Here is a 27,847-nt window from a genome sequence, read left to right as displayed (position 1 = left end):
GTTTGGTTCAAATTTCTCTCTCGCCTTTTTTTTTTTTTCAAATCTTAACACTGCCATTTACTAGCTGCTTAACCTTAGGTATATTACTTGACTCCATTGTGCTTCAGTTTCATCTGTGAATGGGCCAACTAAAGCATCTACCAGATAGTGTTCTGAGGATTAAAATAGACAATTCATGTAAAAATCTTAAATTGGTTTTCGGCATCAGTAGGTGGCACATTATTAAATGAACAATAAGTGTTTATTAATATTTATGAATACTGCTATTTCCTTACAATCTTTTTTTTCTGTGCTTTCTCATTCATATTCTTTCTCTCTCCCCACCTCTCTCTCTCTTTTTTTGTTTTGAGATGGGGTCTCCCTATGTGCTTCAGGATGGCCTTAAACTCATGTAGCCAGGCTGGCCTTGAATTTGTGGCGATTCTCCTGCCTCAGCCTCCTGAGTGCTGGGATTACAGGTGTGCACTACCACGTTCGACTCAATTTCTCTTTGAAGACAAGAAAATTTAGGTCGCTAAGCTAGCTAGTAGCAGAAATAGGCAGAACTGGTCTTTTAGAATCTTTCCGTTATTGCTATTGCTCTAAGTAGAGCTCCTCAACAGTTCAAGAACTTAAAAAAATAACTCGTGGTAGGGAGGCTTGACTGATGGGGGGGAGATTATTTTAATAACTCTTCGCTGCTGTGACAGATCCTTAGAAGCAGCAGTTGCTATCCAGAATAGGGAAGGTAGAACAGCCCTTTTTTAAACTTCAACCCACGAGTAGGGCAACGCAGACCAATGGTTTCCATAGTTACAGATGCCGCTAGTAGACTCCCGGCTCTATATACACTGAGCAGGCGCACCATAGTTAATTCAGACACCAGGCGCCTTTGGCTTCGAAGAGGAAGCCCCACCCTCCGCTTCCTGCCGTTCGCCTATCGCCTTTGCGAGTTTGTGACGCAATATTAGCGCGCTGGTGTCGTTTGGAGTTGCGACGTAGGACATGGAGCGTTCCTAGAAGCCGCTTTTTCTGCATCAGTAGGCGGCGGCGTGTGGACTGGCCGCGTGTGGACTGGCAGCGTGGGGTACGGGACATACTGACGCCACTTCGTGTTGAGAAGTGAGAGCAGGAGGGCCGAGCCATTCCGGACTGAACCAAGCGGTGAGGCCTCGGCCCGAAAGCCGCAGAGTGCGCGCGAGAGGAGGAAAGGGCTGGGGTGGGCAGCCAAGACCGGTGAAGCGAGGAAGGAACGTGCGACTATCGGGAGAGGAGGGATAGCAGCAGCAAGGCGAGGGCGGCCTGTAGACTTGGCTCCCTGTGTAACCCAAGGAACTCGTTTGCAGGGGACTTCCTGAGTTAGCCCATGAGCGGGAAACTTGGTTGTATAGGAATCTGGGTGCAGGATGGCAGGCACTGTGCCAGGCTGGGCAGAGCCGAGGATGCCCTTTGTGGCTGCGGCTGTGGGCCAGGGCGGGTATATTTGCCCTTGGGGCATCGTTTGTGCAAATTGTGGGAGGATGTATTGTAGTATAAACCATTGTATATGATTATTGCATACACAACCTTGCTGCTAATACTGTACCAGTACAGTGAAAGCTTTAAACATGAATCCTTTTCTTGCCTTTAATGAAAATGTGAAGGAAGTTGTACATTTTCGGAGAGGAGCTTCACGCTAAGGTATGGCTGCCAGTGCTCAAGCTCAGCGACTTTTGCAGCTATGTTTGGGGATGATTTATGATTCAGCAAAACTCTTTTGGAGTCTATTGCATTTGTCATTTTCTTTTATTCTTTTGTGACATGGTGGTGAATGAGAGAAGTAATCTTATGCCAGAGTGACTTGACATAGGTAGAACTGGTAAACTGCCTTACTGGTGCGCTGCAATTGACGTACTCACTCTCCACTACAATTGAAACGAGCTCAGTTACAGTGCGGTAGAGCCCTTGAGATTTGCTTATTCTTCAGAAGGGAGTAAGGAAGAGCAGTTTGCAGCCATAATGTTTTTTTCCTCCGTGGATAGATATTTCCCTCCTTCATTTTCACCTTATTTCAAACTTCTCAGCACAGAGGCCACAGGTTAAGAGCAGTGACTCTACTGTATGATGCATCCATCACATGACATTTTTTCTTACATTTTTATTTACTGAGGAAGATTTCAGTGAAATTAGAATATTCTTTTCTATTGATTGTGATGGGTTTGTGGAAATTTTTTGGGATGGCATCTAGCACAGGATGTAGTAGAAACAGGAAAATTAGGGTATTGAGTTGTGACGATAGCCCCAGAGAGTCGTCGTCCTAAAGCCAAAGAGAATTCTCACAAGTGAATTTGATTTCAGTAATGCTATTGAGAGATCCAAACAAATAGGTAAAGATTATTTGATAATTTATAGAAAAACCTTTAGTGTTTGTGGTATTATGTTTACTTTCAGAATCAAACACACTTCCAGTGTGTTGCATTTAAAATACACTGCAAAATTTGCCTTGAAATAAATAAATAAATAAATAAATATGCTTTTCTGGAACTAAAAATATTCCTTTTTAAGAAAAGGTAATATGTTTTATTAGTTACCATTGTGTTATATGTATGTAAATATATGTGTCTTTGTATTTAATCTCTTCTCCTAATTTAGTGTTGTTGATTTAGTGTCATTTATCTGCATCAGATGGATATTATCAGTTTAGAGTTTCTTACGGAATGGCCATGCATTTAGTGCAGGTGTGAGTCTGGCATGTCCTTGTTTGGTTTTCTAAGTATCAGGCTGATAATAGATAGTGCACAATTACAAGCTTTTTAGAGTTTAAACCAAATCTGTGTTCCACATCCTTTGTACTCAGATGTATATAGCATCACCTGAGATTTTGGTAGAAATGCTCAATCTCAGATTTAATTTGACAGTACTGAATCAGAATCTCCATTTTAATGAACTACCTAAATGATTGGAATGTTTATTAAAGCTTGATATACATTGTTTACGTTGGTAAAAATTGGAGAAGTGAGTCATGCACAAACCTACGTGAACATTATAGCATCATTTATTTTAATTTGAAGTAATCTTGTATTGGTTATGAAGTCTGATTTATCTGGTTAAAACACCGAAACCCCAAAATAGTAAATGACTTTTAAGAGATCACACATCTAGATTCATGACCCAGGTTTGACTCATACCAATGCTTTGCTGTTGCTAATTACTGTCAGAATTCATTACATTTAAACTGAACCAAAATTAATGAGTGAGAGCTAGGTATACATTCAACAACATTTATTTACTACTAGTCAGGCAGCATAATTCTGCTATTTCCTATAGTGGCTATTAACCCATGACTGGATGCTTGGCTCGTTGCCTGGTTGGCTGGCTGGCTGGCTGGCTGGTTGGCTTGCTTGCTTGCTTGCTTTCTTGCTTTCTTTGTCTCATTTTTAATTTTTTAATTTTTTTTGGTACCGGGGATTGAACTCAGGACCTTGCACTTGCAAGGCAGGTGGCGGAACCACTGAGCTAAATCCCCGGCCCTCTTTCTTTTATTGAGACAGGGTCTCACTGTGTAGTTTAGGCTGTCCTTGGACTCACTATGTAGTCTAGGCTGTCCTTGAACTCATAACAATCCTCCTGCCTCAGCCTCTTGAGCACTAAGGTTATAAGCACCTACCACCCATCACACCCAGCTATGACTTTCCCTTTTACTTTTTAATAGGTAACATTCCCTTGTAACTGACAGAGGAACTGAAATACATTGGGCAGGGACGCCATTGCTTTCTGTTCTCTTTTCGCCTGCAAATTGACTATTTCTATCCATCTTTAATTGTGCTCAGAATTTTTTTTCTTTAGAAGTAGTGTTTCAACCATGTATTAGTTTGCAAAGGCTGCCATAACAAAATACCACAGACTGGGTGGCTTAGAGGACAGAAATTTATTTTCTCATAGTTCTGGAGTCAGGAAGCCCAGAGTCAAAGTGCAGATAGGGCTGATTGCCTGTTTCTGTTCTGTCCTGGCAGATGGCTGCTGCCATTTCATATAGTTGTACATGCACCTTGGTGACTCTTTTTTTTTTGGTGACTCTTATAAGTACAGTACATCAGTTGTATTGGAGTAGAGCTTCATCATCTTAATTAACTTTTAAAAAACCTGTCTCCAGGGCCAGGGGCTCAGTGGTTCTACCGCCTACCTCCCAAGTGCAAGGTCCTGAGTTCGATCTCCGGTACCAAAAAAAAAAAAAAAAAGTACCATCCTATAAAAACCTGTCTCCAGATACCAAGAATACTAGGGTTAGGACTTCAGCATAAATTTCATAGGAACACAATTCAGTCTCTAATACTCAGTTATCACTCTTTCATTCTTATCATATTGGGGATTGAATCCTCAGTACTGAGCTACACCCCCACCCATTTATTTATTTATGTATTTGAGACAGGGTCTCACTAAATTACCCAGGCTAGGCTGGAACTTTCTTTTTGTTTTGTTTTGTTTTTGGTACTGGGGATTGAACTTGGGTCCTTGCGCTTGCGAGGCAGGCGCCAGAACCACTGAGCTAAATCCCGGGCCCACTCTTTCATTCTTAACTGGCACTAATTTGTAAGTGTTTAAGTACAGTATACTCAAGTCTCTCATCTCAAGTGAAGTCTCACCCTAGATTTCTCTTTAGCTTTACCTATAATTATTTCCCATAAGTTTCTTTAAAAAGTAATCTATATTCATTTTTTGTATCTCTTTATTACTTCAATATTTTGAAGTCTGGCACTGTAGTAATCACTGAACTTGACGGGATGATAGTTACCATTGATCTCTTTTTTGCTAAATCTAATGGAATCTTTTTACTCATTTGCCATTTTAACTGTTTGTTCCTTCAGTTTTTCTTCTTACATTTCTGGGACACTGTATTTCCCTTCTTTGTCTTAGCCAGTCTTTCTTCGGTTTATCTTTGTCTTTTCTCTGATGACTTCAGATGTTTATTTTACTCTGGGGTACTATCTTCTGCTCCCTTCTCCCTCTTGTTTATGCTCTTTGAATGGTTTCATCTCTGGTGACTTGACTATCTTTATTTTGATGATTCTCAAATCTATCTTTGTAGCACAGATTGCTCTTCAATCCTGACACATGGTGATGATCTTAAGATACCTTAAGTTCATGTCAAAAGTTATGTATCTTGGGGTCAGGGATTTAGCTCAGTGGTTCTGGCGCCTGCCTCACAAGCGCAAGGCCCCAAGTTTGATCCCCGGTACCAAAAAAAGAAAAAAAAGAATAGGAAAAAAAAAGTTATGTATCTCATCTTTCTTGATATTCTCTTCTTCCTATGATCCTTGCATGCACCATTCAGTTGGAAAAGCTAAAATCTTAACTTTTCCCCCTTATTACCTTATGTGCTACACTTCTTCCCACTACCCTCAAACTGTCTAAATACATACCTCTTTATTGGGAGGGAGGCAACACTGGGGATTAAATTTAAGGCCTTGGGCTCTACCACTGAGCTACATTCCTTGCCTTATTTAGGTTTTTGTGTAAACTTTCTGAATGGTTTCTTTGTTTCTAAGCATGTATACTATTCCTCCCTACCCTGCCTTTTCCTGTAGGCAGATTGTGGTAGTGTTCTGCAGTCCTTCCATACAGGCCTTCAAATTAAAATTCAAACTACCTAGTTTAAAAAATAAGGACCTTAGTGATTTGGACCTTGCTTTTGTTCTCACCTTCTGTTCATGTTTTGCCTTATATTCTTCAGTCATGCTGAAATATTTACAGTTCTTCATAAGTTAGGATTTTTTTTTAAAACGTTAAGACCTTTATATGCCTAGAATGTGCCCTTCACCTGTCTGACAGACACCCATAATGTGGACTAATCTGGGTAATTACTACTTAACTTTTAGGACTCAGCTTAGGTGCTACTTTCTTCTCTTCTGGGAAGCCTTCTACATCCTCCTTTGAGTAAGTTAGGTTCTCGTGTTATTGTTTTCCATAAAAACTTACCACAGCCTTTATACTATATTGTAATTGTTTGTCCTTTTTTCCTCTGTAAACTTGAATGCAAAGACTACCTTATTTTTTCTCTTTCAGGGTAGTGCCTGACCAATAGAGGCTGCTTTATTGTTGAATACTGCGAATGTAAATTATATTACAAGAGGATCAAAAGAAAGAGGAATGTTACATTCTCTTGAGGATAGACTAATTTTGAAAAGTGAGAGACTTGTATAATTTTTGTGGCTTTATATGACTATAAGCAGAGATTGGTATTTATTTGTCATTTAACTAACAACTATTTATTTGTCACTTTCATGTGTTCCAAGTACTATTCTAGATTGTAGGATACTGCTTTGAACAAATAGAAGTTCCTGGGCCTTAAATTTTAACCAAGAGCCTGAACTATAAACATGTTATATATCATTATATAAGAATGTTATATAGGTCATATGCAGAAAAATTTTGCAGGTTCTCAAGATCATAGATTCTGGGTTTAGGGTGAGTTTGTTTGTTTTTCTTCTTGTGGTACTGGGAATCAACCTTCAGGATGCTCCATTGATGAGCTACATCCCCAAGCCGTTTTTATGTTTTCTTGAGCCATGGTCATGTTAAGTTGCCCATGATAGCCTTGAATTTACAGTCCTACTGCCTCAGTCTCTGAAGTAGCTGAGGTTATAGGCATGGGCCACCATGAATGGTAGCCACAAGTTTTTGACTAAGCTTAAGTTATTGGTCATAAACCCCAGCATAGTGGTGCATGCCTGTAGTCCCAATAGCATGTTTATATTTCCAACCCTCAGGAGACTGAGGCAAGATGATTGAGAGTTATGGGCCAGCAAGTTGAAGGCCAGTTGGACCACAAAGTGAGACTGTCAAAAAAACAGCAACAAAATGTATAGATTATAGTCTACTAAATTTAATTTAGATTGTGTTGTTAGTCCAATTATCTTGCTCAGAAATCAGGCTCATAGGTTTTCCTTCCTATTTCTTTGTTTTATATCAGAGAAGAAACTTTAAAAGAAGCACAAAAATAAAAGAAAGTAAAAGCAATAAACATAATTAGTAGTTTTTTTACTGGTGAATATTTTTATGTTTAGCTGCAGCTAAAGAAGTGTCAGAAGGTGGTGGTGATACTATTTGGGGTCTCACAGCTGGTTCCAGATTTGGTGGGAGGGTCACTATTATTTAACTGTATCTGTTGGGGGTGATCAGTCATGGAAATGCTTGTATATACCAAGTAACTTATATATACTGATCAAACAAGAGTCTCATAGTTTACCAATGTCCTTTTACCAAAAAGTCCCAGTAAGACAAATCCTTGGATTTAAAGGATAGGATATCTCTCACAGGTGCCTTCTGGCTCTGCATACTGCCTTCTTACATACTATATCGTTTACCCATTTATTTTTCCCCAAATTATAATCATACGTAATTAGAAAATATCTTCCATGAGACCTGGATTTGTTTTTGTCATTTTAGTTCATATATCATAGTGCCTAGCATAGTATCTGGCATTTTAGGTATTCAATACATATTTGTTGAATGAATAAAGGAAGAGAAGTCTAATGATAAAGCATGTAAATATTAGAAGGTTGATTGGAGAGCACAGAATTAGAACAAGGGGTAGTAGATATTCCTAGGGAAAAGTACTGAATTTTGTTGATTTGATGTGCCCCTATTTCAGTATAGGAAGGTAGTTGATGGCCTGTTCAGTCATTCATCTTTTTAAGCTATTCAGCATACTTTTTATTCTTACAGTATTTTTGTAGATCTCTCTCTACTGTGATACAATTCCTATTCTTTCGCATTGTCCCTTGGCTTCTTTTTGTTTAGCTTTTCCTCCGAACAGCTTTTCCTGTCTTTTACTCTTAGCAGTTAAACTCACATTATTGCTTTTTTCAGTTCATCATACTTTACTGCACATTTGCTATATCTCTTCCACTGTGCTAAGTGTTGGTATATGTAGTTGAATAAGACATGAGACAGTTCTTGCCTTTAAATAGTTCATGATTTTTTTTTTTTGGTATCGGGGATTGAGCTCAGGACCTTTTGCCTGCAAGGCAGGCAGCAAATCCCGGGCCCAATAGTTCATGATTTTGTAGATGAGACACAAATGAGAAAAGAAGTTTAAAAAGGAAATGTATACTATATATAACAGTAGGCTAGAGGAGGGAACACTTTACTATCTAGTGGAAATAAAGATTTCCAGAGGAGGTGTTGTTTGCCATGAGCATCAACTTTAGTGATCTTTGTATTAGCTGCCACTTAAAAAAAAAAAATACAGGGCTAGGGATTCAGCTCAGTGGTTCCGCCGCCTGCCTCAAAAGTGCAAGGACCCAGGTTCGATCGCCAGTACCACAAAAAAAACAACAACAACAAAAAAACCCAAACAAACATACATGCTACTATAAAGCTCCTGAAGAACGGAAATGGTCTTACCCATTCTTAATTTCTCTGTGATGTCTATTAGAGTGATAGTTGACATTCAATAAATACATTAAAAAATACATGAAAGTAGCAGAATTGTATTATCACACCTCATTCATCCATTACTCAATTATTTTTGGTTTGAAACAATTATTTTTGGTTTGAAACAATTATTTTTGGTTTGAAACAAATTGGTTTGATTCAGGTGTAACTTTTTTTGTGTGTGCGTGGTGCTGTGGTGCTGGGGTACCAGGGATTGGACCTAAGGTCTTACGCATATTAGCACAAGTGCTGTACCCATGAGCTGTCTCCCTGAGTTCAGCAATCTTTCTCTTAATTTAGGGTTTTTGGTTTCTTAAAGTAATGTTATTTTCTTGAAGCTTTCTAATATGGTAACTTTTCTGTGTTTATTGTCTTTGAACTCTTCCCCAGTCTTTATAGAAATTCATTTCTTTCTGTCATTGCTTTTCTCTAGTTTGCTTAGCAGTTTTGTAGTATCTCCTGTCCATAATTCTCCAAGAATAGGTCTTTTAGTAGGGAATGGTGGCACATGCCTGTAATCCCAGACTCTGTCTTGTCCTCCACCAAAAAAAGAGAAAAAAGTCTTCTGCCTTCTAGTATTCTCTTTGTAGACTTGGGCTATAATTCATGTTTTACAGGAATTTAACAATATTAAAACAGTGCTCATCTTTCTCTCATCCCTTTGTGGAAAGCCTCCTGTAATATATGCTAAATACTATTTGATCTTGTATTTTGCCAACAGGCTAATCTCTGGGTTTTTACGTGCTCAATGCCCATTCTTCCGGGAAAAATTAGAGCCTTAAAGTTCTCAGTGTTTCTTTTCTAATAGCTTGCATTTGGCTATTCTTTTTTTTTTTTTTTTTTTTTTTTTTTTGGTACCAGGGATCAAACTTGGGTCCTGGTTGCTTGCGCAGCAGGTGGTGAAACCACTGAGCTAAATCCCCAGCCCGCATTTGGCTATTCTTGACCCTCTTTCTGAATATTAATTCTTCTTTTAAAGGTAGAGTACTGTGTGGATCGCTGGACGATTTCATTCTTCATATCACTCTGCCCTGTTCCTCATCCAGTTTCTTACTCTTCCTTTGTGCTAAAGCATCGTACCTTACTACCTTTTATTAAGTTTCTTCATATTTACTTTGACTAAAGCTCACAAACACATTCATGACTTTTCACATTTTTGTAGAGAGTAATTTTGTTGATGCAGTTATTTATCTACAGAAGGGGAGACGGTGCTGTAAGAAGGTTCTTTGGTTGTCATGCTTTGCCTCAAGGTGATATTTTTATTTTCATGTTTGAGTCCAACCTTTCTTGTATCACATTACTCTTTAAACTCTAATTCATTTCTTCTCAAGAGCTCAGTATTCTTTGTGCTATCCTCTTGAACCCGGAAGACTCTACTACATTTCCAGATGATTCTAAGTGACCAGTGAGATTTCCAGAGTCCTGCGCTTCATTCAACCCTCTTGGAGGGGAAAAGATGCTTGGAACATAGTCTTTGGGATGTGGTGCTTACTTCTTACCATGAGGTGGTGCTGCGATTCTCAATTTTTTTTTTTAACATTGTTAGAAATGGTAGACAAAATAGTACATTATCTGGTAAAGAAACAAGTTGACCTGGGAAGTGTCATGGAGAAAACTCAAAAATGAAAGTAAGGACACTATTGTCAACAAATACAAAGTTACTTTTCTTTTATGTCATGGAAGTAGACTGTATAATAAGTAAATAATAAGTTAGAATGTTTCTTGATTAGTTTGATCTTTTCCAGATTATTAAATATTTCAAACTGTTGCCTTTATACATAATAAATAGTAAGAATATAACGTGCTTTGTAAGGACGACCATTTGCTGCTAAAACTGCAGTTTGATTACAAGACTCAGAGGCCTCTAAGTGAGGAACATTCTCTCTTAGTAAACATTCTAACAATGTGTAAAACTGTTGTTACCTGCTTTTGCTCCTGAGGACCAAGTTTATAAGCTTTTTGAGCTGAGCTGTTATGATGACAGTGCAATTATTGATCATATTACCTACTTAAATATGATATTTTTAATATATTGACATGATTTCTTGATATGTGCTTAATAAGGGAAATATGATTTGTAGCTATTGAGAAGTTGAGATGTTTTAGGAAAAGAGCAAGGAAATACCTCTTGTCCTTCTTGATATTATATATGTTTTGTTTTATGTATATTGTCTCTAAAATGAACTTTTTAAATGGAGCTGTAATTCATAGACTGTAAAATTTACTGGTTGATAATATACATTTTTTAGTATATTCAGAATTGTGCAACTATTATTACTATCAATTTTGGAACATTTTCATCCTTTCAGGTGGAAACCATGTTCCATCAGCAGTTACTCCACATTTTTCCCCCAGCTCCCTAGACCTATGCAACCAGTTACTTTTTGTTTTTATAAATGGACCAGTCTTTGATAAGCTGCATGAAGTGTCATAGGGAATACATCAGTAGCCCTTGTTCATTAACCTGAAGATATTTGGAAATACAGTATATTGAAGTACCTTTAGCCAGTCTGTTGAAAGTGTTATTAAATGTAAAACATACAAGGGATGATCAACAAATGTGATGTTTAAGTTTAAAAAAATTATTACAATAAAAGACTCATTGCCAATAACCCCCCTCAAAATACTCACCCTTGCTTTGAACCCACATATTCCATCATTTCTGTCACTTTCTGAAGCAGTTTTGGAAGTCCTCCTTTGTGAGTGTCTTTATGAAGTAGGATAAAAATATGAATGCTGCTGCCACGTGCAGCCAACTGAAAGGCAGGTGCTGTAAAAAAACATTGTGGTGTGTTCTTATCCACCTCATTCACTGGATTTGACACTATATGACTTCTGTCTCTTCCTCAAGGTTGAAATGATCATGGAAGGTAAATATTTTGAATAGGTTTAGGACATTGAGACAGCCATGATAGTGCAACTATATTGATTAACTTTCCTGTCTCCAGGACAAAATATGTACCCGGCAGCTACAACTTAAAGGAGGAAAGTTTTATTTTGGCTCACCATTTTAGTGGGTTCAGTCCATGATCAGTAGGCTTGAAGGCAGAAATGGCATGGTGAAAGGGCATGGCAGAGGAATGGCATTCACCCCAGGGTGGCTGGGAAGAAGAGGGAAGGAGGAGAGAAGTTGGGTACAGGAATACACCTTGCAGGTTATGCTCTCTCAGTTACTCATCTCCAACCAGGCCCCATCTGCTAGCTGCATGTTTAGCTATGAACTCATCAGTGGATGAATTCACTGATGAGTATAGTGCCTCCATGACCCAGTCACCTTCCAAAACCTCCACTTGTGAATACATGAGACTTCTCAGGAACATTTTAGGTCTAAACCATAACTGCAGCTAAAGAAATACACAAAAGAGGGCTTCTACAGCTGCTTCAAAAAGTGGCAGTAACAATGGCATAAGTATGTTTAAAGTGAGGGGGAGTCTTTTGAGGGAAATGAATGGCAGTGTGTCTTTTACCATAAAATTAAAAAATTAAATGTTCACTGTATTTTTTGATTACATTTGCTATGTAGATGTGCAATTGCTCTTATAGTATCTCTTTTAACATTTTTAGCAACTGCCAGACTTTTCCTAAGAGATTTGTCATTTTTACCTTCATGCCAACAATACATAAGAGTTCCAGTTTCTATTTATTACTCATTTCTCTTATTATTTTTCTTTCTTTTTCCAGTGCTAAGGGTTGAGCCACTTGTGTTAAGCAAGTATGCTACCACTGAACCACACCTCTAGCCCATACTCTGTCTTTTTTTATTATAACCATAGCAGTAGGTATGAAGTCATTGTAGTTTTGATATATTTGCATTTCCCTAATGGCTAATAATGCTAAGCATTTTTTCATATGCTTATTGGCCATTTCCGTATCTTTGTATAGCTGTTGTTCAAATTCCTTGCCTCTTTTTAAAATTGGGTTATCTTTTCATTATTGGGTGGTAAACATTTAAAAAAAATATATTCTGCATACAAGTCCCTTGAATTTTCTCTTATTTTCTAGGTTGTTTTTACTTTCTTGTTGGTATCATTTGGTGAGATTTTGAATTTTGATGAACTCACCTACTCCCATTTCCCCTTTGGTTTCTTGTGTTTTGGGTATTGTATTTGAAAATACTAGCCTAACTCCAGGTTATTAGTATGGTTTGGATGTGGTGTGGACCCCAAGGGTTCATGTGTTGAAAGTTTGGTTCCCAGGTGGCACTGTTGGGAGATGATGTGGAACCTTTAAGAGACGGAAGCTGCCGCCTGCCTCACAAGCGCAAGGTCCCGAGTTTGATCCCCGGTACCAGTAAAAAAAAAAAAAGGGAGATGGAACCTAGCAGTAGAGCCTTAGAGCATTGGAGGAGCTGCTCTCAGAAGGGAGTAAGGTAGCTCTTGTGAGATTTATGAGCTCTTGAGATATTCATGAGCTCTTGGGAGAGCAGATTGTTACAATGGGAACTTGGACCTATAATTTGGTCTCCAGTGCCTCTCTTGTGATGTGATCTTTTACTTCTACATATGCTTACACCCTGATGCCATCTGCCATTAGGTTTTCACCAGAAGTCAAATCACAGGGCCTCCTGACTTTAGACTTGTAGCCTTCAAAGCAGTGAACTAAATATACCTCTTTTACTTATTTATTTATTTATTTATTTATGGTACCGGGGATTGAACTCGGGTCCTTCTGCTTGCGAGGCAGGCGGCAGAACCATTGAGCTAAATCCCCAGCCCTTACCTCTTTTCTTTATAGTTACCTAGCCTTGGGTATTTCATTATAGCAGTGAAAAACAATACAGTCATGAAGATTTATTCCTAGATTTTCTTCCAAGAGTTTTACAGTGTCAACTCTTATATTTAGCTCTATGCTCCATTAGGGTTAATATCTGTGTATTGTCTAAGGAAGGATTCCATATATTCTTTCACATGTGGATAGTTGGTTGCTCCATTTGATGAAAAGAGCAGTCCTCTGTTGAATTGTCTTGGCACTCTTGTTGAAAGTCAGTAGGCTTTAAATGTGAAATTTTATATTTGGGCTTTTATATCTAGACTTTTAATTGTTTTGTTGACAGATATGTCTGTCCTTAGGCCAGCACCACTGTCTTGATTACTGTAGCTTTGCAGGAAGTTTTAAAATTGGGAAATGTGACTCCATATATATATATATATATATGGAGTCACATATATATAAAATTTGTAAATATATATTTCTATATAATATATATTTATATATGTATATATATATAAATTTTTTTTTTTTTTTTGGTGAGATAGGGTCTTGCTGTGTAGTTCAGCCTGGCCTTGAACTCACTGTGCAGCCGAAGCTGGCCTCGAACTCACAGCAATCCTCCTGCCTCAGCCTCCCGAGTGCTGGTTCCAACTTTATATATCTTTTTCAAGATTGTTCTGTCTGTTTGGAATCTTTGTATTTTCACATAAATTTTAATACTATTTTTTAATTTTCTGCCCACTCAAAGCCGGAAGGAATTTTAATAGGGATTTCATTGAATCTGTAGGTCAACTTGCTTTCTTAATGATAGTAAGCCTTCCAGCTATACACATGGGATGTCTTTTCATGTACTTTGGTCATTAACTTCTTTCAACAATGTTTTGTACCTTTTAAAGTTCAATGCTGTACTTAAGGTTTTTTGTAAGCATTCTTTGTGTAAATTATGAATAGAATTGTTTTCTTGGTTTAATTTTCAGATTATTGCTGGTATATTGAAAATACAACTGATATTTTTATATGATGTTATATGCTACAACCATAACTTATTAGTTCTAATGGTTTAATGGATTCCTTTGGATATTCTGTGTACAAGATTATATCATCTACAAATAGAGATAGTTTTATTTCTTCCTTTCTAATTTGGATGTTTTTTTTAGTTTACTTGGCCAGAATCTGCAGCACAGTGTTGAATATGTAATGAAAGTAGACAGTTTTGTCTTGTTCCTGATCTTAGGGAGAAAGCACACAGTATTTATTAAAATGATAACTGTGGGTTTTTCATAGATATACTTTATCTAAGGAAGTTTCTTTTATTCCTAGTTTATTCAGTGTGGCTTTTTTTGCAGGGGTTGGGGGACAAGGTCTCACTATGTAGTTCAGGCTGGCTTTGAACTCACTGTGTAGCCCTGTCTGACTCTGAACTCATGACAGTCTTCCTGTGTTAGCCTCCTGAGTGCTGAAATTGTAGGCTTGTGCCACCACACCCAACTCAGTGCTTTTAATTTGTAATCCTCCTGCCTCAGTCTTCTGAGTGCTGGGATTATAGACATGTGCTGCACCACCATACCTAGCTTTTTCTTCTCGCTCTTTTTTTTACTATAGGTATTTATAGCTATAAATTTTTCCTTAAACACTACTTTAGTTAAATTCTGTAAGTTGTGGTATATTGGCTCCATTTTCAGTCATTTCAAAGTATCATTTCCCTGTGATTTCTTTGACCTATTGGTTATATAGAAGTGCTGTTTCATTTTCACACATTTGTGAATTTCTCACATACTTTTCTGTTATTGATTATGATTGAGAACATATTTGTATGATTTCAGCTCTTTTAAATTTATTGAGTCTTTTTTTGTGGGTTAGCATATGGTCTGTCCTGGAGAATGTTCCATGTGTACTTGAGAAGAATGTTTGTGTGCTTTCTGTGCTGTTAGGTGGAGTGTTCTATAAACGTCTACTAGAACTAGTTTGAGCATAATGTTCAAGACCTAATTTTTTTGTTGATTTTCTTTCTAGTTGTTCCTTCCATTTTGGAAAATGGAATATTAAAGTCTTTTGCAGTTATTTTTCCTGGTCTGGTACCTCTGCCCTTTGAACATGCTGCTGTGGGTACATTTGAACATGCAGCCGAGGCCCATTATTCTTGGCCTGATGCCCTTTGGCAGAGCTTCTGGCCCAGGCATGGTACCTGGGTACAGTCCCAGACCTCTGGCCATGCTTACCTGGAATAGGACTGCTGCAACACTGTAGTTGGAGTGAAGAAGAAATGCTGGCTGTCTGTTGCTTCTGGGGAGACTGTAGCGCTAGGCTTGGAGCCAGGGTGAGAGAGAACCTTGTGATTCTAGCTACACCTAGCTAGGGTAAAACTTCTGTCTCACTGGAGCAAAGGGGAGGAGGGTGTTCCTGGCTCATACGCTGCAGATTCTTGCTGTTCTTACCAAGGCTTAGTATTTCTTGCATATATGTTTTTCCATGTGCTCTGTGCTCATATGACAGTTCCCAGAGACTGGCTGCTTTTGATAATGTTCACCAATGAGTTTGTTTTGTTGTGGATAGGTTTTGTAAGCTCTTCATGACACCATTCCAGAAGTATTCTTTCTCTTCTATTATGTTTAGAACTTTGGTCTTGATTAGATGAAGATAGAAATGTTTTAGTATTTTAGAGGTAAGCTTCTATAGTTTAACTGCATCACATCCAAAGGCACTTAAGATCAAGTTGTGTTGCTGTTAATAACAAGTTTGCTCACTTTATTAAGCTGGTGACTGGCAGACTCCTTCATTTTAGGTTATTTCTTCACTACATTTAGCAAGTGATCTATGGGATAATACTTGAATGCACCAGGAACATTCTATTCCCCAACAAGTATTCTTTCACTTAATGGTTTTAACATCCATTTTACTTCACTGTGGCAAATTTTATGATTTTGAAATGGTCCTTCGATTTTTTACCCATAATCATCCCTGCTTTCTAAGTCAGTTCACTTTCCACTTTAGTATTTAATAGACTCAGTGGGGTTATTGTTAGTCCTGAAACTAAGGATAAATAGAGACAATTCAGTTGTCGGAAGAAAATTGTTAATGGTTGAACTTAAAGTCACCATGGCCCTTAGAGGTCCATCTGTTGGGGGCAAGAAGAGGTGCTCAGTTTACTTTTTTTTTTTTTTTTTTTAATGAAAGACTATATTTCCAACTACAGGCCACATTGGTATACCTTTGGGTTTTGGATTTTTACCCATTAAGTGAGCCACTCGTATTTTTGTAAGGGAAATATATTCTGGGTTTCAACTAGTATGCTGAAATTATTATTCACAATTTGTTTTCATAATAAGGGTAGTTCCCTCCACCTTCCATCCCACAGGATTTAGTTAGACAACAGAGACTCTTCTGATTCTTAATGTCCAAAAATTATTGTGGTACCTAACACAAAGTTGCTACTTCAAAGTTGGTGCAATATCTGGCAGTTGATCGACTGAGCTCTTCCTTCAAGACTTCTTGGGAGCAAGGATTAAAGAAAGGGAGGGGAGGACAGGAAAGGGCATATACTGATAGGCAAGACCCGAGTAGGCCAAGATACTGGAGAGAGAGATAAAGTCTAGCATCTTCTATTAGAACAGGTAAATGGTAAGGGTAAATGGAGCATAAAGAATACTTAGACTTAAGGTTTGTTTTGCTGTAAAGGTTTAGAGAAATAAGTGTGTGTTTATGTGAGTTCTGCAGTCTTTGGACTTAGGGAAAATTGCTTCAGGGATTGGCATTAGTCTGTGATTTTATAAATACTGCAATAATGCCAAAAAGAACTGTGGCTCTCCCCTGCCCCTGTGGTGATGGTGAGTAGTGATATAGGGCCCCAAGTAATCCAAACAAGCAAAATAATCCAAACAAGGAAAATATTATAACTTCCAACCTTCTAGATATCCAAAATGCTGAGTTCGTGCTCTCTAAAATCGAAGAATGAGTTCTAGGAACAGTGGAGGTTGAGAATAGGAAGAATTTATTGAGAGAAAGATAGCTTCTGTCTAACAGAGACAGAAAGGGAACTGGAAAGTGGGTTGCCTGCCCATTCTACTTCTCAAAGGTGTTTTATGGGGTAAAGCTGTGAGATGAGGTGGGTACAAAGTGACAAAACTGTAAGATTCAATGGAAAATCATAAGGTGGGCATGAGGGATAAAAGCATGATTAGCTAATAAAATTGCAAGTACAGTCTCCCAGGTAATATTGATTAAATGGAGATCAATCGGGGAAGCTAGTCACTTAGCACACATACATGGATTTCCAGGAAGGAATGGGCTAGCTAGGGATGTTTTGGTCCCCAATTAAGGTGATTGATATCTATTTAGAATATCAATCACTGCTCTTCATCCCTAAGGGAAGTATGTGGGTATAGTAATTTCTCTCTTTTTAATGTTAACCTTTAATGAATGTGCCTCAGTTGTTTTCTAGGCTGAGGGCCCAGCCCTGTCCAACAGCCTTATAGTACTATTTTCTAGCTAATTTAGCTGTCTGCAGTAGAAGAATGGGAATGAATTCTGGTAGAACCATTTTCTTATTCATATATTCATATCAATATGGTCGTATGTTCTTTCTATCCTGTGATTTATGTTGGACACTTATATATATAAAAAAAAATCCAGACTCTTTATTTTGCCCAGTAAAGTCCTTTATAATCTCCTCTTGCCTACTTTTCCAACTTTATCTTGTACCACTTTTCTCTCTTCTCGCTAAGTGTTAGTCATACTGGACTCCTTAATCTTGTTTTTGAATCTTGAGGTATTTTTCTCTGTCCTGGAGCTCTGTTTTCAGATCTTTGCAAGGCTGGATCTCTTGTTATTCATGTCTCTCAGAAATTCACTTCAGAGAAGCCTTCCCTGAATACTCAATCTGAAGTAACACATTTAATCTCTCAGCCTTTAACATTATTTTATTTTCTTTATATCCCTACTTTTGTTTTTTCATTTTTTTTTTTAAGACCTACCACTAGAATGTAAACTGCATGAAACAGGGACACAGTTTTATTCAATGCTAGATTCTTTGTACCTAGGGTGGTGCCTGCCACACCGCAGGCTTTCAGTAGTCATACTGAATCAGTTCATAGCTACCATGTGCTTCATTACCAAGAACTTCATTGTTCAAAACTGCTCACTTTACTTTATTCAGCAGATATTTTTTGGGGTTTTTTTGGTACTGGGAATTGAACTCAGGTCCTTGCGCTTTTGCAGCAGGCAGCGAAACCACTGAGCTAAATCCCTGGCCCTATTCAGCAGATATTTTATTTTTATTTTTTAATTTTTTTTGGTACCGGGGATCAAACTTGGGACCTTGCGCTTGCGAGGCAGGCTGCGGAACCACTGGGCTAAATCTCTGGCCCCATCAGCAGATATTTTAAAACATACTTTTGAGGTTCCTGGCACCAAAGAGATGCCTTAGATGTTGGGTTTTATCACTTCAGAAAGGCAATATAAATAATGTACTGATTAAGATTAGTGACCTTGATGTTCAAAGCCAAGCACTTCTTTACTACCTAGATTGTGATCTTGGCAAGGTACATTTTCTTTTTTTTTTTTGGTACCAGGGATCAAACTCGGGTCCTTGTGCTTGCGCAGTAGGCGGCGAAACCACTGAGCTAAATCCCCGGCCCAAGGTACATTTTCTAATCCTTTATTTTTCTACCTCAAAAATGAAGATGAGTGCACCCACCACATAGGATTCTTGTTAGGAATAAATGAATGAGGGACTTAGCACAATGCTGGCATGTAACATACATGTTGTATATATATATAAATATATATATATTTATATATATATATAAAAATATATATATATGTTAGGGTTTTTATTTTCATGTTGTTTTGAAGCAAAACATTTATTGGCACATTTTAGGTATACATAATGATAATATTCATCATAGGGAATTTGTACCTGTACATGATATATCTTGCTTCTTTTTTTCCTGTCCCCACTCCCTTTGACCCCTCTTCCCCTCCTTATTTGCAGAAGCTTTGTTTCCATTTTTTTCCTTGTCCTTTCTTTCCTTGTCCATTTAGCATGTTGTTGGCTGTTGCTTTATCATAGGGGCTTTTATTAGATTGAGATAAAGACTATCCCAATTTTCTGTAGGATTTTTGTCATGAATGGCTTTTGGACTTTGTCACATGCTTTTTCTGGATCTATGGAGGTGATCATATGATTTTTGTCCTTTGCTCTGTTAATATGGTGTATTATAGTTATTGATTTGCATATGTTGAACCATCCCTGTATCTCTGGGATGAATCCTACTTGGTCATATAGTATATAACTTTGATGATTTGCTGCATTCTATTTGCCAGTTAAACTTTTTTTTTTCTTGGTACTAGGGATCAAACTCAGGACCTTGCGCTTGCCAGGCAGGCTTGGCACCACTGAGCTACATCCTGGTCCTATTTGCCAGTATCTTACTAAGGATTTTTACATGTATGTTCATTAGAGATATTGGCCTGTAGTTCTCTTTTTTGGTTGGATCCTTCTCTGGTTTTAGTACTGGGGTAATGCTTGCTTCCAGGAATGAGTTTGGGAGTATTGCTTCCCTTTCAATTTCATTAAAGAGTTTGAGAAGTGGTGGCATTAGGTCTTCTCTAAATTTTTTGTAGAATTCAGCAGTGAATCTGTCAGGGCCTGGGCTTTTCTTTGTTGGTAGGTTTTTAATTACATCTTCAATTTCATTGACTGATATTGGTTTATTTACAATTTTTATATCTTCTTGTTTCAGCTTTGGTAATTCATATGTATCTAGGAATCTGTCCATTTCTGTGTTTTCCATCTTATTAGAATACAGGTTCTTGAAGTAGGTATTAATGATCTTTTGGGTTTCTGTAGGATCTGTTGTGATTTTCTCCTTTTCATTCCTAATTGATGGATTTGAGTCTTTTCTTTCCTTTTTTTTGATAAAGTTGACTAAGGGTTTGTCAACTTTATTTATCTTTTAAAGAACCAACTCTTCGATTCATTGGTTCTTTGTATTCTTAGTCTCCATTGGATTAATTTCTGCTCCCCCCAGTATGAGTTTTGGGCATGATTCGCTCTTTTTTTTCTAGAAGCTTGATGGTCAACATTAGGTAGTTTATTTGAGCTTGCTCTCTTTTTCTGATATGGGAATGCACTGCTTTAAATTCCCTTTGTAGGATTGCTTTCATTACGTCCCATAAGTTCCAGTATGTTGTATTGGCATTATCATTTAAACTAATTCCTTCTTTAATTTCACTTGTGACCCATTGGTTATTCAACAGGATGTTAATTAATTTCCATGTGTTTATGAAGTTCTTGTGGTTTCTTTTGCCATTGATTTCCAATTTCATTGCACTATGGTTTGATAATATGCATGGGATAATTTCTGTTCCTTTGCATTTACTTAGACATGTTCTTTGAGCTAGTATGTGGTCTGTTTTGAAGAACGTCCCATGTGCAGCTGAGAAGAATGTGTATTCTGATCTTGTAGGGTGGGACACTGCAGACAACTACTAAGTCCATTTGTTCATAAGTTTGGTTCAGTTCTGATATTTCTTCATTTGATTTTTTGTCTAGTTGACCAGTCTGTTTGTGACTGGGGTATTGAGGTCGCCTCTTACAGTTGTATCAGTTGTATTAGTGCTTATTGGATTTTTCATGTCTGTTAATACTTGATGTCTGTTAATATTTGTTTCATATAGTTGGGTGCACTGATATTTGGTGCATATATATTTATGATTATTATCTCCTCCTCTTGGATTATTCCCTTTACAAGGATGTAGTGACCTTCATTGTCTCTCTTAGTCTTTACTTGAAATTTACTTTGTCTGCAAATAGAATAGGTACCCTTGGTTTTTTCTGGGTTCTTATCTCATGGAGTAGTTGCACTTCACCACTCCGCCATCTTCCTGGGAGCTTTTTTTTTAAACTTTATTTTAGCTAGCTATTCTTATACAGCTTGGGAGAGAATCAGTAAATTCCTGACAACAGCTTATCTGTGAACCAGTGGCTCACTCTCCTTTTATATCAATGTATAATTGATACTACTATGTTTTTTCATTCACTGCATTAGTAGTTAAGCTGTACTTTCAGAGGTACCTCAGTTTTAGATCTTCTAAAATTGTGCTTCTTAGCTGGACATGGTGGCACACACCTGTAATCCTAGTACTTGGGAGGCTGAGGTAGGAAGATTGCTGTGAGTTTGAGGGCAGCCTGGGCTACATAGTGAGTTCGAGGCCAGCCTGAACTACATAGTGAGACCCTGTATCAAAAAACAAATTAAAAAAATTGTGCTTTTAAAACTTTGTCACTTAAAAGATTAACAAGAAAACTTTTCAAAACACATGTTTTTACCCCATACCCTTGCCCTTTGCCACTGTTCTCATTTGGTGGATTTGAAGTGCAGATTGAGGTTTTGTGTTTTTTATGAGTGATGCTGTTGGGACTGGGCTTTGGGCCATGTTTTGAGGAGGGCTCTTCTAGAATTAAGCTCATTTGATAGCCACTAGCCACATGTGGTTGTTGAACACTTAAATATGTTAGATTAAAAATGTCAGATTGAAATGAGGTGTGCTTTAAGGGTTAAATATATATAGAATTTTAATCACTTAGTATAAATATTTTAAAAATATTGATTACATGTCGAAATGAACATTTTAGATGTATTGAGTTTAATGTACTCTTAAAATTAATATTTTAATAAAATAAAATTAGTATGAATTCAATTTTGAAAGATAGTTTTGTGGGATATGTCATTCTGGTTGGAAGTTGTTTTCTTTTAGGGCTTGAAACACTTCACTGCAAGGCCTCCTGGCCTTTAAGGTTTGTGTTGAGAAGCCTGCTGTAATTCTAATGAGTTTGTCTTTATATGTGGTTCATTGCCTTTCTCTAACAGCACACCCCCCCCCCCGCGCCCCCAATTGGGGATTGAACCTAGGACTTTGGGCTTGCGAGGCAGGCATGGGCATGGTGCCACTGATACACTTGTAGTATCTTAAGTATAATGTGGTATGGAGAGGTTCTCTTTTGGTCTTGGCTAGTGTCCTGTCTTCTAGTTCTGTTACTCTGCCCTCACATTGGTAACATCTGGTGCCCTTGCTTTAGATTGAATTTTTAATCTCCTGAATTTGTTTGGTACCTTTGTATGAACTCTGATTCTTTTCTGTGTTGAGCATTCATGTTTTGAATCATTTTGTTTAGTTCAGCTTTTTATTAGTGTCTTCTGTAGACTCATTGATTATTTTATTAGATCTATTATTTGTTTAGGTATATCTTCCTTGTACTTGTGAACCACTTACCAGTCTGGTGTGTGTGTGTGTGTATGTGTTATCCTTTTGTATAATTTGGCTGTGTGACTTTTGATTTCTCCCCTTTGATGGCCTGTGGATCTGCTTTGGGGAACTTGGGAGATTTGGAGGCATTTTGTTGCCTTGCTTTCTCTTGTTTCTATTTTTTTTTTTTTTTTTTGCTGAAGCTTGCAGGTTGACTATAGTAGAAGGCTTTGTTACTAGTATGTAGACTTTTTTAGTTAAGGTCTTCTTTTCATTGATGCTCTCTGGGTGTGCCTAACTATAGGCCTTTGACTCTGTCCCAGAATTCAACTACCTTCATTTATTTGTGTAGGGAGGCTGCAGTATATTTGGCCCAGTACCCAGTTTTCCAGTACAAAGGCCATCCAGATACTGTTTTGGCATACAGAGAAAAACCATTTAATAGTAGCAACTATGTTACCTTGGCTATAGCAATAAAATCAGCAACAATAAAAGCATAAAGGACAAGCTGGATATTGACATATCCTAAGAACCTATAATACCTTTAACCATAGAATAGAGATCTATAATTATAGTATAAACCAAAGACAAACCAAATGTTGACCAAGAGTAAATATCTATTAAATGGGACAATTTTATCTCCACTGACAATAGAACAGTTTTCAACACTAATAGCATAGTGTTCATAAAAGTTAATGGTTGTACTAGCAAAACAGAGGGGGTTGGGAACCAGAAAAGTAAAAGTTGAAATTTTAATTAATGAAAAATGAGGAGAGAAAAGTGAGATAGCGGATACTATTAGGTGTAAGAAGAAATTAATAGCATTGGATAACAATTATAGAAAAAAAGAACAATAAAAAGGAAAATGAAAAAAACTGAACAAAATAAAGGAAAAAAGAAAAATAAAACAAGAGAGAAAAAAGGAATAAACACCAAACCCCCCAAAAACTAGTGAAGGACAAGCAAGAGAAAAGGAAAAGAAGAAAAAAAATTAAGTCACTCAAAAAAAATTCCTCTGTGTTTTTGAATGAGTTGTTTGTTTCCTGGATCTGCAGTCTTGGAATCCAGCGAGTCTCCATAGGTAATGGTGTTTAATCAGAATTAGGAAACTTTGGTTTTTTTCTTATAAATCCCCCCACCCCCCACTTTACTAGTATCTTTTGTTTATGGAATAATGTAAGACAGTTCCTTTTAGAAATAAATAGATTTTGAGTACAAATAATTGGAAGCATAGGAGTTTTAAGAGTCTGGTGGACAAAGAAAAGGGAGAAATCAGTAGGAACACAAAAGAGTAGCTGAGTTATGGAAATAGAGGAGTATTTCAGAACATAAGAGCTTTTTTCTCTACTCTATTGTTTATTATGTATAATGTGCATTCATGTCTGTTAACTTATCATTGTTAGGTTTCCATGGATCTTAATAGTGCCAGCACTGTAGTCCTTCAAGTCTTAACACAGGCCACCAGTCAGGACACTGCTGTTTTAAAACCAGCGGAGGAGCAGTTGAAACAGTGGGAGACACAGCCAGGATTCTATTCAGTGTTGCTGGTAAGTAGTTCTAAAATAGTTCACTTTAAAGTTTGATAAAATGAGACACTTATTTTAATTGTTTTAAAAACTTAGATTTGGCTGGGGATTATAGCGTGGTGTAGAACTTTTGCTTAGCATGCAGGAGACTCTGGGTTTGATAGCCAGCAGTACAAAAATATGACACAAAACTTACATTTATTAATAGTTTAGGGAAACTGATCCATATGTTTGACTGTTATTGCCACTACCATTATCTTATTAATTTAAGATATTACTTATTGAGGATGTTTAAGAAATATTTGATGAATCACCATTTGCAATTTTCCTTTTTCCTTATAATTTAATTATAATATTTAGCAAAGAAGTCATTTCTTTTGGCTGTATTTCTTATGGAATAAAGATTTAGTCTCTGAAACATTCCTTCTGTGTAAATAATTGAACAGGATAGTTGTAGTGTCTGCTCAGAAGGCAGTCCTCTGTGATGATTTTCAATTTTAGCACATTAATACTGACACCAGAACTATAGGTAGTATTCTTTCATATTTTGTCTTCTCCCTTCCCTAATTAATTTATGTTGGCATAGTTGTTTAGGTCTGTGTGCTATAGCAGCATGCTGTGGTATACAGTGCTCAGTCTATTTCCCTTTAAAATATTTTGTTTTATTTTCCCATTTAAAAATTTCATTTTCTTGACGCATCTGATCTTTGCTTGGGTGTTATGGAAAATAGTATAATAATTTAATTAGCAGCATCTGTTTTAACTAAACCTTTCTTGGAGTTTAAAAATTTCGGTTAATTAAAATTACTTTCTTAGTGCCAGAATAAAAGTAGTCTTTTTATGTTGAAAGCCTTCCTTCCCTATATGCATTTCTTCTGAAAGATCGACAATTCTTGTATTACTGTTTGGGATTTAATTTTTGGTTAAGGCAGTTCAGCTACCAGCTAGGTAAAAAAGTGACCCTATGACTGGGTCACAAATTTGGAGCAAAAATGTTTACTATATCTTGCAAAATCGAATAAATTATAGTAATTAATACTCATATTTTAACTTCTTACCTGGAAAGATTCAGTTGTTATATGTAAGAAGATATTGATCATGACTATGAGGGAAATTAAGTGTTTTAGAGTCGTACTTGTTATTCTGAATATAATGCACCAAAAAGGTAAAAAAGTAGATTGATTTTTAAGACTAAAGAATATACCTTCCTCTTATTTATTTAATCCTAGGATCATGTTGTAAGTTTTTGGCCTTGTATAAGAAAATCTGTTGCGTAACTTTATTTTCCATCTGCTTATTTAAATGAATATGCTGTATAATTAGTCTTGTGGTTTTTCAGGCCAAAATATAATATTTTTGGAATTTCTTATTTTAGTTACCGCTGGAACGTTAAAACCAATAGTCATGAGCTGGACATGGTGGCGCACACCTGTAATCCCAGCACTCAGGAAGCTGAGGCAGGAGGATTGCCAAAAATTCAAGGCTAGCCTGGGGTACATAGTGAGTTCAAGGCCAGCCTGAACTACATAGTGAGACCCTGTCTGAAACAGACCAAATAAACCCAATAGTCATTGCTTAACTGTTGATTTCTTAATGTGATATATGAATTATTAATAACTACTTATTTCTCCCATATTTTTATTTATATATGTTGGTTTTGATATTTACATATTTATTAATGAGTTGATATATATATATATTTTATTTATTTTGTTTTGGTATCGGGGATCGAACTCGGGTCCTTGGGCTTGTGAGGCAGGTGGCGGAAGAGTTGATATATTTTTATGTGTGCTTATTTACTAGAAATATATGTGTTTTTGTATTTATTCATGTAGATGTTTATATAAGATACTGTATATGTGGCTTACCTTTGGCTGAGTATGGTGTAGTACCCCAGACTAACAGCTCTATATGAATATGAATAAACTTATTTTATGCATAAATATATTTATATGGTTATATACATATGCATAGATCTATGCATCTCTGCTTATATTTGTATATATGTGAATATTTATCAAACAAGGCTAGTTTTATTGAGGATGGCACACAGGTTTCAGCCTACTGTGAAAGACCTGAGACATCTGTAAAACTCCTTACAGGTCTGAAAGTTTAATGTCTTTTGGCTCAGACTACCTAAATTGTTTTTGTTTTCATTTTTACTACTTATAATTCTTAGAAGGATAGCAAACTTTCTTTTAGGAGAAACAGATTGTATTCATCATAGATTAAAAAGTTGCTGTGTTTAAGTTGTCTTCTTTTTTCCCTATTCCCACTGTCTTGGCATTTAACCTATTTTAACCCTATTGTCCATTCTCTCTGGAGACTTCCAAATTATAGTACCGTAGCTGGGGCTTTTAGTCCTTTTATTCAGGGTACACATGGAGTATTTTTACGTGAATTGACACTTGCCCCTTGACTTCTCTTGGCTCCCCTAGTATAAATGAGACTGGCTGAGACCCAGCAACTTTTGTAATATTCCCTGCATCACTTCCATTCATTCATTTGCTTAGTAGATATTTATGAAATTTCTGTTGTGCCTGGCTCTGTGCGTAGAGTCCAGGCATAAGATAGGACTCGATCTAGTGTGGAAGATAGCCATGTAAATTGTCAAAATCAAATGCGAATAATGTGGTAAAAGAAGTGCATTCTTTCTTTTATACTGAGACCCAACAGAGGAACTCTCAGATGTCAAGAGGCTTAAGGAAAAAATTGGAATTATAATTATCTTTATAATTTTTTATTTGTACATTCATGATTCTCTAAAAATGAGGTTATATAGTATATGTACTTGTTTTTTTTTTTTTTTTTTTTTTTTGTTACCGGGATCAAACTTGGGACCTTGCACTTGTGAACCAGATGGCGAAACCACTGAGCTAAATCCCCGGCCCTATGTACTTGTTTCTAATGTGTAACATATAAACTTTTTTCATAGCAAAGAACATACTTCCACATTATTTTTGGCTTTGTGGTTTTCCCACACAAAGTTATGTTTAATAAGAGGTCATCACTGGGGATTTGAGTTGATTTTGAGCTGAATATAATGCAGTTTCAGTCAATATTTATCAAGTACCTAATGCATCCTAACATTTATCATGTGTACCAACTATTCTAGATACGTTTTTTGTTTTTTTTTGTTTTTTGGTATCGGGAATTGAACTCTGGTCCTTCTGCTCGTGAGGCAGGTGGCTGAACCACTGAGCTAAATCCCCAGCCCCTAGATAAGTTTTTTTCAAAGAAATAGTTTAATTCTCAGTACTTATGACATTTTAAATTAGTGTCAATATTAATTTTATTGTTCTTTTCATTTTCCTGTGCATTTAGAACTGAGAGTAAGGTTGACTTAAAGTTTTGACTAACATTTTTTTTTTGGTACTGGATACTGAACTCAGGTCCTTGCACTTGTGCAGCAGGTGGCGAAACCACTGAGCTAAATCTCTGGCCCTTGACTAACATTTTTAAAAGTCATGGAACAACTGAAATTTCCTCCTTGATTATTAAGATCATATTGTGTGGGGTTTTTGGCACCATTTTTATGGTCTCCTATTATAGTACAAAGCACAGACTGTGGATTATTATTACTATTTGGATTAGCACAATGAGTACATTTTTTTGAGGACTAGCTAATTTGATGAAGTAATTGATATCACATCGGGTTTTATATCACTTGTCTAGTTACTTCCTTGTTATTGAGACACAATAGTTGACACCCACAAGTTAAAGGAAGAAAGGTTTATTTTAGCCCACAATTTGTAGAGACTTCAGTCCATAGTCACCTAGTACCAAGGCAGGGTGGCATGGCAGAGGAGAAACAGTCCATAGCAGGGTAGGCAGGATGCAGTTAGCCTTCCTTCTTTCCCTTTTTATTCCATCCAGGCTACAAGTCTATTGGTTAATGCCACCCACATCCAGAAACATGCTAAACCAATCAGTGGACTAATCCAGTATCACTCAGCCGTAATCCAGTCACT

General features: G+C 37.0%; 1 protein-coding gene across 5 annotated transcripts in view; it reads left to right on the top strand.

Moving 5' to 3' along the window:
• The window catches only part of Ipo11 (importin 11), a 213,613-nt gene that overhangs the window by 13,456 nt on the left and 172,310 nt on the right, over positions 1-27,847 (top strand). For 2 of the 5 annotated variants that reach the window (XM_087189573.1, XM_013078962.3), the window contains exons 1-2: positions 941-1,143; positions 23,754-23,897. In XM_087189573.1, the coding sequence (XP_087045699.1) occupies positions 23,760-23,897 (138 nt within the window). In that variant the 5' untranslated portion in view covers positions 941-1,143; positions 23,754-23,759. Of the gene's footprint in view, positions 1-939; positions 1,144-6,021; positions 6,143-23,753; positions 23,898-27,847 lie in introns of those variants that run through there. The other 3 variants (XM_021242971.2, XM_021242973.2, XM_021242972.2) reach the window with 3 other exon arrangements.

The sequence above is a fragment of the Heterocephalus glaber genome, unplaced genomic scaffold (genome assembly GCF_053883595.1).
Source record: "Heterocephalus glaber isolate CG9 unplaced genomic scaffold, H.glaber_assembly_v1.0 deba00001543, whole genome shotgun sequence".
In the NCBI taxonomy this organism is placed as follows: Eukaryota; Metazoa; Chordata; class Mammalia; order Rodentia; family Bathyergidae; genus Heterocephalus; species Heterocephalus glaber.
Note: the sequence above shows the minus strand (reverse complement) of the source record. Positions and strands in the feature narration are given on the sequence as shown.